This window comes from Esox lucius, chromosome 5 (assembly GCF_011004845.1).
Source record: "Esox lucius isolate fEsoLuc1 chromosome 5, fEsoLuc1.pri, whole genome shotgun sequence".
Classification (NCBI taxonomy): Eukaryota; Metazoa; Chordata; class Actinopteri; order Esociformes; family Esocidae; genus Esox; species Esox lucius.
The window spans coordinates 5,320,785-5,335,557 of NC_047573.1; the positions used below are offsets into that span (position 1 = coordinate 5,320,785).

The 14,773-nt window shown below is 41.7% G+C and overlaps 1 protein-coding gene across 1 annotated transcript in view; it reads right to left on the minus strand.

Annotated features, from left to right (window-relative positions):
* Positions 1-597: 597 nt before the first annotated feature.
* LOC105008264 (butyrophilin subfamily 1 member A1-like) overlaps positions 598-14,773 on the minus strand; it is a 32,118-nt gene continuing 17,942 nt past the window's right edge. Inside the window, exons 12-14 of the mRNA XM_034292507.1 lie at positions 8,617-8,634; positions 2,459-2,485; positions 598-1,546 (exon numbers count right to left, since the gene is read on the minus strand). Coding sequence (XP_034148398.1) covers positions 1,017-1,546; positions 2,459-2,485; positions 8,617-8,634 — 575 coding nt within the window. The 3' untranslated portion in view covers positions 598-1,016. The remainder of the gene's footprint in view (positions 1,547-2,458; positions 2,486-8,616; positions 8,635-14,773) is intronic.

The window sequence follows — 14,773 nt, forward strand, 5'->3', positions numbered from 1 at the left end:
CCCTCATTCCTCCCTCCCTTTCCTCTTTTCTCACTCCTCTATTTTATTTCTTCCTTCCATCCTTCCCTCTGTCTCTTCTCACTTCCTGTCTCCTCCCTGTGTCTCCTTTCTCCTCTTATTCAACCCCTTTCTCCCCTCTTTCACTCCTCCCCTCCCTGACTCTCTCCTCCTTCATTTCTCCCTCTTCGCCCACGTCACTCCCCCCTCCTTCCATCCCACCTCCCTCACTCCCTCCCTCCATGGACAAAATAGAAACACATCAACTAACATCTAAATAGAACTAGATATTGTATATAGTGTTTACCTTGATTAGTTGAGTGAGACAGATGGGATTTGGAAGGGAGACCATATGAGACTAGTGATGCAGTAGTACAATAGTCTGACACATTACACATTATTTTAGAAGTACTTTATTTCTGAAAAGTAGTTAACAAATGAGTATTTATATATATATAAACTAATATATAATATTTTGCTGCTGCTAAAAACACACATCAGAACAGAGACACAACAAACACAGTAATAAATGTAAGACATACAGTCTTTTTGTATAGTGATCTCTGTTGTTAATCACAAACCCATCGAAATTCAAGGGTGAGAATTCACATTTTATTGAAAGTATCACAGTAAGTGTTTCCTCTTGGCTGTTCAAATCAATATCAGTGTAAAGATGGTTGCTAGCTGGTAAATACATTGAAGGGGGTGTCTACCTGACACAGATATTATTTCCACTAAACTCCCCAAAGTACCCCCATGTTAAATGGTCAAAGTAAACATTTCACATTAATGGGGTTGGCAGAGTGACCTACTGAGAGAGAATCTAAACACAGATGTTTCTGTTGTTCTCATTATCTAGACACATTTAACTTCCTATGAAACATACATTCATATAATTCTACACAAATCACATAGTATGGATACTAGAAACATCAACGGTCTCACATAAATGTTCTGATATTTCATATCCTTGCCAACTGTTCTCCATTCTGGATTTCTGGTTGTCTGATTTAAAACAGTCAGTCAGTTACATCTACAGGACAGATGACCAGTGGGTCTGATTCATTAGGATGGAAGAAAGGATATAGTTTCTCTGTGAAAGTTTGGTCACTGAAAGAGTAGATGTGACACCTGGCCTCCACATTGAAGAAGGAGACCTGTCCCTCCTCATAATCCACAAACACCCCCACCTTCTGGGGCTCCTCTCTCAGGGGGAGGATGATACGGGGGTCAGTGAGAGCCTGATACACTCCATCACACAGATTCACAGTCCAGAATCCAGACTCAGGACTCTCTGTAATTGCCCCCTTCTTCCTGTTGACTGACTCTCTGACCACTCCTAAAACCCATGCAGTCTTTCCCTTCACCTGAACCTCATAGTAGAATCTCCCTGAGGAGAAACCCTCCTTACCCAGGACACAGAGAGAACTATTAAACCTCTTTGGGTTGTCAGGGAGATCCTGTTTGGTGTCTCCAAGTCTCACTTGTTTCCCGTCATCAGACAGGATGAGATGTGGATGTGCAGTATCAGGGTCTAGAGTCACATCCACTGTGGAGAGAAACACTATGATAAATACAATGACATCATGACATCAACATCAGTGGAGAAAATACAAGTGGAGGACAACATTTACTGTGTTGATCTCTGACACATGAGTCTTCCAGTAGTAGTGGTTCATGTGTGGTTTAGGTAGAGATAACAGAACATCCAGTATTAGTGGTTCATGTGTGGTTTAGGTAGAGATAACAGAACATCCAGTATTAGTGGTTCATGTGTGGTTTAGGTAGAGATAACAGAACATCCAGTATTAGTGGTTCATGTGTGGTTTAGGTAGAGATAACAGAACATCCAGTATTAGTGGTTCATGTGTGGTTTAGGTAGAGATAACAGAACATCCAGTATTAGTGGTTCATGTGTGGTTTAGTTAGAGATAACAGAACATCCAGTATTAGTGGTTCATGTGTGGTTTAGGTAGAGATAACAGAACATCCAGTATTAGTGGTTCATGTGTGGTTTAGGTAGAGATAACAGAACATCCAGTATTAGTGGTTCATGTGTGGTTTAGGTAGAGATAACAGAACATCCAGTATTAGTGGTTCATGTGGGGTTTAGGTAGAGATAACAGAACATCCAGTATTAGTGGTTCATGTGTGGTTTAGGTAGAGATAACAGAACATCCAGTATTAGTGGTTCATGTGTGGTTTAGGTAGAGATAACAGAACATCCAGGTCACATCTTTTGTTAATATATTATTTATCCTTATTTGATATATGACATATATGCTGACAGCTGTCAAAGACACATGACTGATGATCAAAGAACAACATTTAGGTAAATAAATGATAGTAAAGACAGGTTAATACTCTGTATTGTAGAGTATTTATGAGTTTAGACCAGATGGTCCAGAGGTCAGTATAAATACAGTCACATAGTAACTCTGGTGGAGAGAAACACACTGACCTGCATGTCTTCTGATGGCTTTAAAAACTGAAATATAAAGAGAGTCAGTTGGTTATAACAATGATGAATGGTATTATAAACTACTGAGTATATATGTGCTCTTCAAACCAGTCTCATACTATGAAGAATAATAATTCCTTCTGATTGACATAATGGAAATACTGATGTTAACATACCAGCAGTATACAGTATAATGACAATAGGGCAGATTAAAGTGATTTTCCTTCATCTGTCAGGATATTTCAATGCTGCTGGTTGAAATAACACTGAAAATAATGGTGTTTTGTGTGGATTAAATGGCAGGAATTTCATCATGTTCAGATGGGACACGTTTTCTGTTGATTAAATCCTTACAGTCATGTGTGTGTAATATTAGAGACACTAAAACATCACTTATTCCAGTGTTTGTTCAGCTATATGGTCACCTGTGTGTGTGTGTAATATTAGAATCGTGTGTGTGTGTGTGATGGTTGTTTTACTAAGTTAGATAGTGTTGTTCAGAGAAGCCCTCCTTCAGCAGTATTGGGTAATGATAGGTAATAATGGGAAATCAAGGCTTTCTGAAGCAGATGAGGCTTTCTGAAGCAGCTGAGGCTTTCTGAAGCAGTTGAGGCTTTCGTCAAATTGGGCCAATTAACAATTCATTGTCTAGAGGCTTTTGAACTCACTGCACAGTGGAGACACCTGCTGGTCAGGAATAAATGTCACATGTTTATACTGTAAAGACGTATTTTCCACAACATCCTCCAAGACTTCATGGTCCGGTAGTTAGATGGGTGCTTTGTGAAGGGGAATTAGACTGTGTACAGAGGCGTCACTAGGATCACAATACATTGAGGGCTTAGCCCACCGTCCCACCCTGCCCGGGACAGAAAGTACAGGGTTTTAATGTACACACAGAAAATATAGATGTACACGCAGAAAATATAGATGTACACACAGAAAATATAAATGTACACGCTAGCGGCCTACACGTCTACATTGTCATAATGCACATTCAGAATTATATATGAATAAATCAGGGGATATTTTTTTATTATTATTTTTGTTCCATTTGAGATCCGGGGCTATTCATAAAAGATCCGGGGCTAAAGCCCAGGACACCCAGGCCTAACGACGCCACTGACTGTGCATCTATTCTTACATTTTCTTTTATTAAGGCAGGAGTGTCATAAGTAAGCAAATTATTTAAACAACAATAAACAGTATCGTTTGCACTCTTAAAGTGTAACATGATCTGGATTTGATCTCACACCACAACAACATGATGTTTGAGAGTCAGCGAATCAATCATCTGCTCCACTGCTGGACTTACAACACTAAAAAACATTTACAAATAAATGACTAAATATGGTGACCAATAGAGGTCATTCATGTGTAATACATGGGAAGCACTTTTAAATAACTAGGGATGGAGGAAAGCCCTGGTGCCAGTCAGTGGAGATTGACATCTGCAGTCTGCTTTGAAAAAGTTATGGATAAAACAAAGCTTCAGACGTCATTAATCACCTGGTGATCATACATCTGAACGATACATCTCTATGAGACGTCATTAATCACCTGGTGATCATACATCTGAATGATACATCTCTATGAGACGACATTAATCACCTGGTGATCATACATCTGAATGATACATCTCTATGAGACGTCATTAATCACCTGGTGATCATACATCTGAATGATACATCTCTGTGAGACGTCATTAATCACCTGGTGATCATACATCTGAACGATACATCTCTATGAGACGTCATTAATCACCTGGTGATCATACATCTGAATGATACATCTCTATGAGACGACATTAATCACCTGGTGATCATACATCTGAATGATACATCTCTATGAGACGTCATTAATCACCTGGTGATCATACATCTGAATGATACATCTCTGTGAGACGTCATTAATCACCTGGTGATCATACATCTGAATGATACATTTTAATGAGACGTCATTAATCACCTGGTTATCATACATCTGAATGATACATCTCTATGAGACTTCATTAATCACCTGGTGATCATACATCTGAATGAAACATCTCTATGAGACGTCATTAATCACCTGGTGATCATACATCTGAATGATACATCTCTATGAGAGAAACACCAGAGTTAAACATTTATAAATATGGTGTATCCAATGTTTGATTTAAGATCGCATCGCATCATCTTCCGCTTATCCGGGGCCGGGTCGCGGGGGCAGCAGTCTAAGCAGGGATGCCCAGACTTCCCTCTCCCCAGACACTTCCTCCAGCTCTTCCGGGGGGACACCGAGGCGTTCCCAGGCCAGCCGGGAGACATAGTCCCTCCAGCGTGTCCTAGGTCTTCCCCGGGGTCTCTTCCCGGTGGGACGGGACCGGAACACCTTCCCAGGAAGGCGTTGCGGAGGCATCCGAAACAGATGCCCAAGCCACCTCAGCTGACCCCTCTCGATGTGGAGGAGCAGCGGCTCTACTCTGAGCTCCTCCCGAGTGACCGAGCTTCTCACCCTATCTCTAAGGGATCGCCCAGCCACCCTGCGGAGAAAGCTCATTTCGGCCGCCTGTATCCGGGATCTTGTCCTTTCGGTCATGACCCAAAGCTCATGACCATAGGTGAGAGTAGGAACGTAGATTGACCGGTAAATCGAGAGCTTCGCCTTGCGGCTCAGCTCTTTCTTCACCACGACAGACCGATACATCGACCGCATTACTGCAGAAGCTGCACCGATCCGTCTGTCAATCTCCCGTTCCATCCTTCCCTCACTCGTGAACAGGACCCCTAGATACTTAAACTCCTCCACTTGAGGCAGGCACTCTCCACCAACCTGAAGTGGGCAAGCCACCCTTTTCCGACTGAGGACCATGGCCTCGGATTTGGAGGTACTGATTTTCATCCCCACCGCTTCACACTCGGCTGCAAACCGTCCAAGTGCATGCTGAAGGTCCTGGCTTGAAGGGGCCAACACGACAACATCATCCGCAAAGAGCAGAGACGAAATCGTGTGGTCCCCAAACCTGACACCCTCCGGCCCCTGGCTGCGCCTAGAAATTCTGTCCATAAAAATTACGAACAGAACCGGTGACAAAGGGCAGCCCTGCCGGAGTCCAACATGCACAGGGAACAAGTCTGACTTACTGCCGGCAATGCGGACCAAGCTCCTGCTTCGGTCGTACAGGGACCTGACAGCCCTTAGCAAAGGACCCAGGACCCCATATTCCCGAAGCACTCTCCACAGGATGCCGCGAGGGACACAGTCGAATGCCTTCTCCAAATCCACAAAACACATGTGGACTGGTTGGGCAAACTCCCATGAACCCTCCATCACCCCGTAGAGGGTATAGAGTTGGTCCAGTGTTCCACGGCCTGGACGAAAACCACACTGTTCCTCCTGAATCCGAGGTTCTACTATCGGCCGTATTCTCCTCTCCAGAACCCTGGCATAGACTTTCCCGGGGAGGCTGAGAAGTGTGATCCCCCTATAGTTGGAACACACCCTCCGGTCCCCCTTCTTATAAAGAGGGACCACCACCCCGGTCTGCCATCCCAGAGGCACTGTCCCCGACTGCCACGCGATGTTGCACAGGCGTGTCAACCAAGACAGCCCCACAACATCCAGAGACTTGAGGTACTCAGGGCGGATCTCATCCACCCCCGGTGCCTTGCCACCGAGGAGTTTCTTAACCACCTCGGTGACTTCAGCCCGGGTGATGGACGAGTCCATTGATTTAAGATGTGATATTAAAAACAGAAAATCAAATATTCCAGACATAGACATTACAATACAGCGTTGCCAGTGTTTTCAACAAAACGATATGAAAAAATAATCACTGGGACCAGTACCGTGCACAGACCTTCTGAGGGCCATGTGTTGAAACTGAAAATGTGGGCAAAGTGTCAGAGTGAGTGTCAATTGGAAGGGGCACGAGGTAGCAAACGGGCAAATGTCAATTTGAAGTGGCACCAGTGATATACAGTATATACAATAGGTTGAAGGTAGAGAGCAAGGTACACCTGTTGATTTAATGGTAAAAATGGAAAAAACATTCTCCCCTGACTACAGGTTCCACTAATATTGTTCAGTGGACAGAAAAAGTGCTTCTATCTCTAATAAGGTTCACTACTGTAATGACCTCTGAACTGGACTCTCCAAAAAGACGGTAAAACAGCTGCAGCTCATTCAGAATGCTGCTGCTAGAATGTTAACCAGGACCAAGAGAACTGAACACATCACTTCGGTTCTTAAATCTTTTCATTGGCTTCCAGTCAGTTACAGAAAAGATTTTAAAGTGGTGTTTTTAGTTTATAAATCACTGAATGGTTTAGGCCCCGAATACATTTCTGATATGTTTGAAGAATAAAAACTGAGCAGGGCTCTTAGATCCATGAACACAGGTCAGCTAGTAGAGCCCAGAGTCCAAACTAAACATGACAAAGATGCATTTAGCAGTTATGCTGCACACAACTGGAATAAACTACCAGAAGATCTTAGACGTGCCGCAAAAGTAGACATTTTTAAATCCAGGTTAAAAACATTTCTCTTTTCACGCGCCTATGACTGGGCACTTAAACTTAACCACACTGTTTAGCCTTACAGCTTTTATAGCCTCATATGTTATTATTCTATTTCCATTTTCTCATTCTATATTTTATAATTATGATGTTGCTTTGATGTTTTCATTTGAGTATTTGTTTTTATGCTATTTCATTTTTATATTTGTCCTTTTCCCTTTATAAAGCACATTGAATTACTTCTGTATATGAATTGTGCTATATAAATAAACTTGCTTGCTCGCTAAAATCAATTAAATTGAAAATGGAAAATCTAAGGGGTGTAACCTAGACAAGGAAGGTCAGTGAACAAAATGCAAGAAGTTTTAGAGGTACCTGTCATCTGGATAAGAAGCTATTAAAAGTTTATGTTAATTAAGTTATAGAATTGTAAAATATAGATAATGAATTTGGAAAGAATAATAGTTTTACCTAACACCTTATAACGCTATTTTAGATAGTTTTACTATATTATATGTGTGGTTCAGTATAGTCCTCTCCTACATCATTATCAGGGCAATTAGATATTAGATAGTTTTACTATATTAGATGTGTGGTTCAGTATAGTCCTCTCCTACATCATTATCAGGACAATTAGATATTAAATAGTTTTACTATATTAGATGTGTGGTTCAGTATCCTCTCCTACATCATTATCAGGGCAATTAGATATTAGATAGTTTTACTATATTAGATGTGTGGTTCAGTATAGTCCTCTCCTACATCATTATCAGGACAATTAGATATTAGATAGTTTTACTATATTAGATGTGTGGTTCAGTATAGTCCTCTCCTACATCATTATCAGGACAATTAGATATTAAATAGTTTTACTATATTAGATGTGTGGTTCAGTATAGTCCTCTCCTACATCATTATCAGGACAATTTGATATTAGATCGTTTTACTATATTAGATGTGTGGTTCAGTATAGTCCTCTCCTACATCATTATCAGGACAACACCTCTGTATCAACTGACTGAACCCTGAACACAGCTCTATGACTTCCCCTATACCAGACACATCAGCCCCAAGCAGCTTCCCTTCCAAGGCATTTTTGTTTTTTAGGGGAAGATAACAGGAGACCCGGGAAACACATTGAGCAAAAAGTGGGAGTCATTGATTCACCAAGTGGAGGGGAGCAGAGCCAGGCAAAGCTTTGTCCGCTGGCACCCATAACCCCCAAACCCTCCGGAGGTGGTCCCAGATGAACCAGCCTCTCTTCCACAGCAGTTTTGTTTTGAGATATTTATCAACCTCCTGTTGATAAATCCCTCCAGGGCCCTGAACACATCTGATATCCGTTCCCTGAGTGTCTCCCTGTTACAGAAGTAATAAGTCCTGACATGGTCCCCACAAGGGAAAATACTATGTCCAGTGTAGTGGTCAGGATTAGATGCAAAATATAATTGGAGTTTGTTTGTAAATGGAAGCATACAGTAACAGGTTGAGTTTATGGTAAAACTAATAATTGGAGTCAATGCATACATTAACATACATTCTAGGTCGAGATCAGAGTTAGGAAGATTTTGGGATTAAAAGACAGGAAAAATAAGTCATCATTATTTTTCTGGTCCCCACATGAATAGAAAACAAACATATATGTAAGTTATTACTCACCGTACTTCCTGAGTTCATCTGTAATGTAAATATTTAATACATTAGAAGACAGTGGGAACATTATAAACATGTGAACCAGTAGATTTAGTCTCTTAAGTAAATCATTAGTGGGTTAGAGACACTAACATATAACATTACATATATTTTTCTGAGAGTGACATAGAAGTAATTACAGTGGAGAGAGCACGTATTTGATACACTGCCGATTTTGCAGGTTTTCCCATTTACAAAGCATGTAGAAGTCTGTAATTTTTATCATAGGTACTCTTCAACTGTGAGTGACGGAATCTAAAAAACAAATATTATTTTTAAGTAATTAATTTGCATTTTATTACATTACATAAGTATTTGATGCATCAGAAAAGCAGAACTTAATATTTGCTACAGAAACCTTTGTTTGCAATTACAGAGATCATACGTTTCCTGTAGTTCTTGACCATGTTTGCACACACTGCAGCAGGGATTTTGGCCCACTCCTCCATACAGACCTTCGCCAAATCCTTCAGGTTTCGGGGCTGTCGCTGGGCAATACAGACTTTCAGCTCCCTCCAAAGATTATCTATTGGGTTCAGGTCTGGAGACTGGCTTGGCCACTCCAGGACCTTGAGATGCTTCTTACGGAGCCACTCCTTAGTTGCCCTGGCTATGTGTTTCGGGTCGTTATCATGCTGGAAGACCCAGCCATGACCTTCAATGCACTTACTGAGGGAAGGATGTTGTTGGCCAAGATCTCGCGATACATGGCCGCATCCATCCTCCCCTCAATACGGTTCAGTCATCCTGTCCCCTTTGCAGAAAAGCATCCCCAAAGAATGATGTTTCCACCTCAATGCTTCACGGTTGGGATGGTGTTCTTGGGGTTGTACTCATCCTTCTTCTTCCTCCAAACACGGCAAGTGGAGTTTTGACCAAAAAGCTCTATTTTTGTCTCATCAGACCACATGACCTTCTCCCATTCCTCCTCTGGATCATCCAGATGGTCATTGGCAAATTTCAGATGGGCCTGGACATGAGCTGGCTTGAACAGGGGGACCTTGCGTGCGAAGCAGGATTTTAATCCATGATGGCGTAGTGTGTTACTAATGGTTTTCTTTGAGACTGTGGTCCAAGCTCTCTTCAGGTCATTGACCAGGTCCTGCCGTATAGTTCTGGGCTGATCCCTCACCTTCCTCATGATCATTGATGCCCCACAAGGTGAGATCTTGCATGGAGCCCCAGACCGAGGGAGATTGACCGTCATCTTTCTTCCGTATCATTCAGACCGTCAACTTCTTCCATATTCTAATAATTGCGCCAACAGTTGTTGCCTTCTCACCAAGCTGCTTGCCTATTGTCCTGTAGCCCATCCCAGCCTTGTGCAGGTCTACAATTCTATCCCTGATGTCCTTACACAGCTCTCTGGTCTTGGCCATTGTGGAGAGGTTGGAGTCTGTTTGATTGAGTGTGTGGACAGGTGTCTTTTATACCTATGATAAGAATTACAGACCTCTACATGCTTTGTAAGTAGGAAAACCTGTAAAATGGACAGTGTATCAAATACTTGTTCTCCCCACTGTATATCATCATTGTGATAAAAATGTAATGCTTGTTATAATTATTTATTTGGCTTGTTGACATCTTGACGAGTATAAAACATTTCACTAAAGAGAGGAATTTAGGATTATAAAAATTTCTTTAGCAATGGAATAAATGCTGTTCTTTACATGAGTATTCAACCTTCAACAACAGGTCCCTCATCTGTCCTAGACAACAGTTCCTCTGATGTGGTTCTACAGATTTAACATGTCGTGTTCCACCTGACACCTTCACATTCAGCAACATATTTTATGCATCACATACATTTGTGCTCAAAAGTTTGCATACTGTTGGAGAATTGGTAACATTCACTCACCTAAAGGATTATTAGGAACACCTGTTCAATTTCTCATGAATGCAATTATCTAATTAACCAATCACATGGCAGTTGCTTCAATGCATTTAGGGTTGTGGTCCTGGTCAAGACAATCTCCTGAACTCCAAACTGAATGTCAGAATGGGAAAGAAAGATGATTTAAGCAATTTTTACTATGGCATGGTTGTTGGTGCCAGACGGGCCGGTCTGAGTATTTCACAATCTGCTCAGTTACTGGGATTTTCACGCACAACCATTTCTAGGATTTACAAAGAATGGTGTGAAAAGGGAAAAACATCCAGTATGCGTCAGTCCTGTGGGCGAAAATGCCTTGTTGATGCTAGAGGTCAGAGGAGAATGGGCCGACTGATTCAAGCTGATAGAAGAGCAACTTGTTTTCTTGGCACACTTGGTGCCAATTGGGCATCGTTTAAATGCCATGGCCTACCTGAGCATTGTTTCTGACCTTGTCCATCCCTTTATGACCTCCATGTACCCATCCTCTGATGGCTACTTCCAGCAGGATAATGCACCATGTCACAAAGCTCAAATAATTTCAAATTGGTTTCATGAACATGACAATGAGTTCACTGGACTTAAATGGCCCCCACAGTCACCAGATCTCAACCCAATAGAGCATCTTTGGGATGTGATGGAACGGGAGCTTCGTGCCCTGGATGTGCATCCCACAAATCTCCATCAACTGCAAGATTCTATACTATCAATATGGGCCAACATTTCTAAAGAATGCTTTCAGCACCTTGTTGAATCAATGCCACGTAGAATTAAGGCAGTTCTGAAGGCGAAAGGGGGTCAAACACAGTATTAGTATGGTGTTCCTTATAATCCTTTAGGTGAGTGTATGTACCATTCGTAAAAAAAATATGAGTGAGCAGGCAAAACACATCTTTTATTTATTTGGGATTCATATTCAACTGTAGGTTATAACAGAATGGCACAATCATAAAACAAAACATGGCAACAAAGAAAAAAATTAACTGACCCCAAAAGTCTGCACACCCTTAGTTCTTAATACTGTGTACTGCCCCCTTTAGCATAAATGACAGCGTGCAGTCTTTTGTAACAGTTTTCTATGAGGCCCCGAATTCTTGCAGGTGGTATAGCTGCCCATTTGTCTTGGCAAAATGCCTCCAGGTCATGCATAGTCTTTGGTCGTCTTGCATGAACCACATATTTGAGTTCTCCCCAGAGTGGCTCGATGATATTAAGGTCAGGAGACTGTGATGGCCACTCCAGAACCTTCACCTTTTACTGCTGTAACCACTGGAGGGTCAACTTGGCCTTGTGCTTAGGGTCATTGTCGTGCTGGAAAGTCCAAGAGCGTCCTATGGACAGCTTTTTTGCAGAAGAATGCAAATTGTCTGCCAGTATTTTCTCATTATATTCTGCATTCATCTTGCCATACATTTTCACAAGATTCCCTGTGCCTTTAGAGCTCACACACTCACAAAACACCAGTGAGCCACCACCATGCTTGACATACTATTCTTGGGATGGTGCTTTGATGTCTTTCTGGGGGCCTCTGATCAGTTTAGAAAATTCTAACTCCACTAGATTCCAACATGTCGATCGTATGGAAAGTCTATGAAACCCTTCATTTTGCGGATATATAGGCTATTGTCTGGTTCATCCTGGCTGAGATATGAGACTGACAATGTCCTAATGAAAAGTGCCCATTCTAACCTGTGGAAATGGTAGTTGGAATAGCATGTTGATTTATTTATTGATTCTGCATCTAAAATAAATTAATAAGAAGGAAGATAACAACATAAAATCTTTCAAGACACTACTTTCTGCAAATAGCTCCCATCTGTCTCTAGACTAGAATAAGATTCCTATTTACTTTCCCATTTTCTCTGTTATAATAATTCATCAATGGTTAAACATAAGACTATAATATAACTACTTCATATGGATTATTAACATTACAAATGGACTGACATGTATGTTTCAGAAGAAGGTCCCTTCTAAAACAAATCATCACATCGTCACTTATTTTGAGTAACTATTGATGACATTTCTTTATTAAATAAATTATAAATTAGTTCTACAGCTCTGGAAAAATTAAGAGACCACTGCACCTTTTTCTTTCCTTTCCAAAAAAGTTGAAAAGGAAGGTTTTGAATAAGGAACAGAAGGGTTAAAACTTAGAGACCACTGCAAATTGAACACTTCTGCTCCTCACAACTTTTTTGGAAAGGTGCAGTGGTCTCTTAATTTCCAGCCCTGTCTTCTTTTTGTGTTCTGCTTTTGTTTTGAAGATGTTTGTGGAGCTTGATTTCGTGCACCCGAGGAGGGGCTTTAAAGGCTGGCTTTGCAGGTGTGAAGGGTCTCTTGCCGGGGACATTGTGGTTGCGTGCTTGTTTTAATAATTTAATACGTTATTTATACTCTTTGTTGATGTGTGGTAACCTTTGGGCTTGTGTGATTAATTACCCACAGCAAAGTCACACAAAGTCTAGGGTTGAGCTACTGTAGTTGGGATTGAGCTACTGTACTTTGACATCTTTCCTCTCTTGTGTTGTACATGGTGGATTGATTGGGTTGTAGGTTGTCATGGCGTCGGTTATTGATGAGTTTCTTGAAGGTTTGTTGGAGGAAATCCTCGACAGGTGTACGAAAGATCAGTTATTGCGGTTGGCTGGGCACTACGGTAGTGAGATCAGTGACAATCGTTTGAAGGATTCAGTTCGATCCATATTGCTTGCAAACTTGTTCCACCAGGGTGTATTGGTGGAGGATACGCCTGATCTAGCCTCTGTAGAGGAACCTTGTTCTTCCTGTGGGTTTGTTAGCATGTAACCTATTAATTTGGTTGTGCTGAGTGGTTTTTCATCTGAGCATTATTATTGTTATTGTTGTTGCACTTGGAATATGATAGGGTTAAGCACGAATAGGAGCTGGTATATAAAAGTGAGCTAGAGTGGGCTAAGATTAAACTGCAACAAGAACAGTTTTCTTTGACAAAGGATGGAAAGCTTTAGAAAGAGTGTTTTGGAGTAGTTCCTGGGTCACCCAGGGGTTGTTTTTCCCTGGGTTATGTTCCGCAGGTGTTGTGGGTACATTCATTTACGACTTTGGCCAAAGTTTAGTGAATCAGACCTGAGACATGTTTCTTATTGTTTGAATTGGTCGTTGATGCCTGACGATGGCCGAATACAGACCATACCTTGATGTTACAGTGTGTCTTGACTGGAAAGTTTCAGGAAGCTTATTCGGCTCTTAGAGTGACCGATAGCGAGGTCTACGGTAGGGTAAAAGCGGCAGTGTTACTAGACTATGAACTGGTTCCTGAAGCTTATTGGCAAAGTCTTTCTTTTCTGTGTCTAAAACAGTTGAACAAACTCATGTCGAGTTTGCATGAGTGGTATCGTCTCAGTTCAATTGGTGGTGTTCGGCTCCTGAACATATATTGCTGCGCGTAAAGTGAAGAGTCTGTTGGAGGCTGTGGTTTTGGCTGATGAGTATGTGTTGACTCATAGGGGTAATTTTGTGTTGGGTCATGATCGTGTTGAGGAAGGTTGGTCAAGTTGCTCCTCTGGGTCTCGTTCCTATAGATCTTGTTTCTTGGGGGGTTGAGGCGTTCCCGCCCCCTGATCAGGAGTCGGTTGGCCCTAGTACTGACTCCTGTCATTATTGCAGGTTTAGAGGTCATTGGAAAAGGGAATGTCCCGACCTTAAGATTGGAGGTAAAACATCTGGGTCTTCTCCTTTTGAGAGGCCCACTGTGTTGGATGCTCTGGTTTGGGTTTCGGGACATCCTGTGGCAGTAACTTCCTGTAGCAGTAACTTCCTGTGGCAGTAACTTATGGTCCGACGTTTACGGCCGATGTCCACCAAATGCTTCAAACTCATTGCGTTGTGCCGGAAGTCATTCATTCTCAATGGAATGTTTCCGAAAAGGTGTGTGTCCAATGCGATCCTGCATTGCGGTGCATTTAGTGTAACGCATGCATTCAATATTTTCAACTTGTACATGGTTTTGCGGTTAGGTTGGTACAACAGAAGTTCAAGTTCCCAATGAAAGGAGTGGCACATAGCAGGACCATGCCAACTAGACGTTGGGCAGGCTAATTTGACGATATGCATAACAAAATAATTCCTACATCAAATACGGAGCTCATGCGTTTCCTTGGTTTGGTGAGTTATTAATGTGGGTTTTGTCGGGACTGTTCTACTGTGATTGCCCCGCTTACTGATTAACTAAAGGCTAGGGTGGAGTTTGTTTGTTGTTTGTTTTGAGGT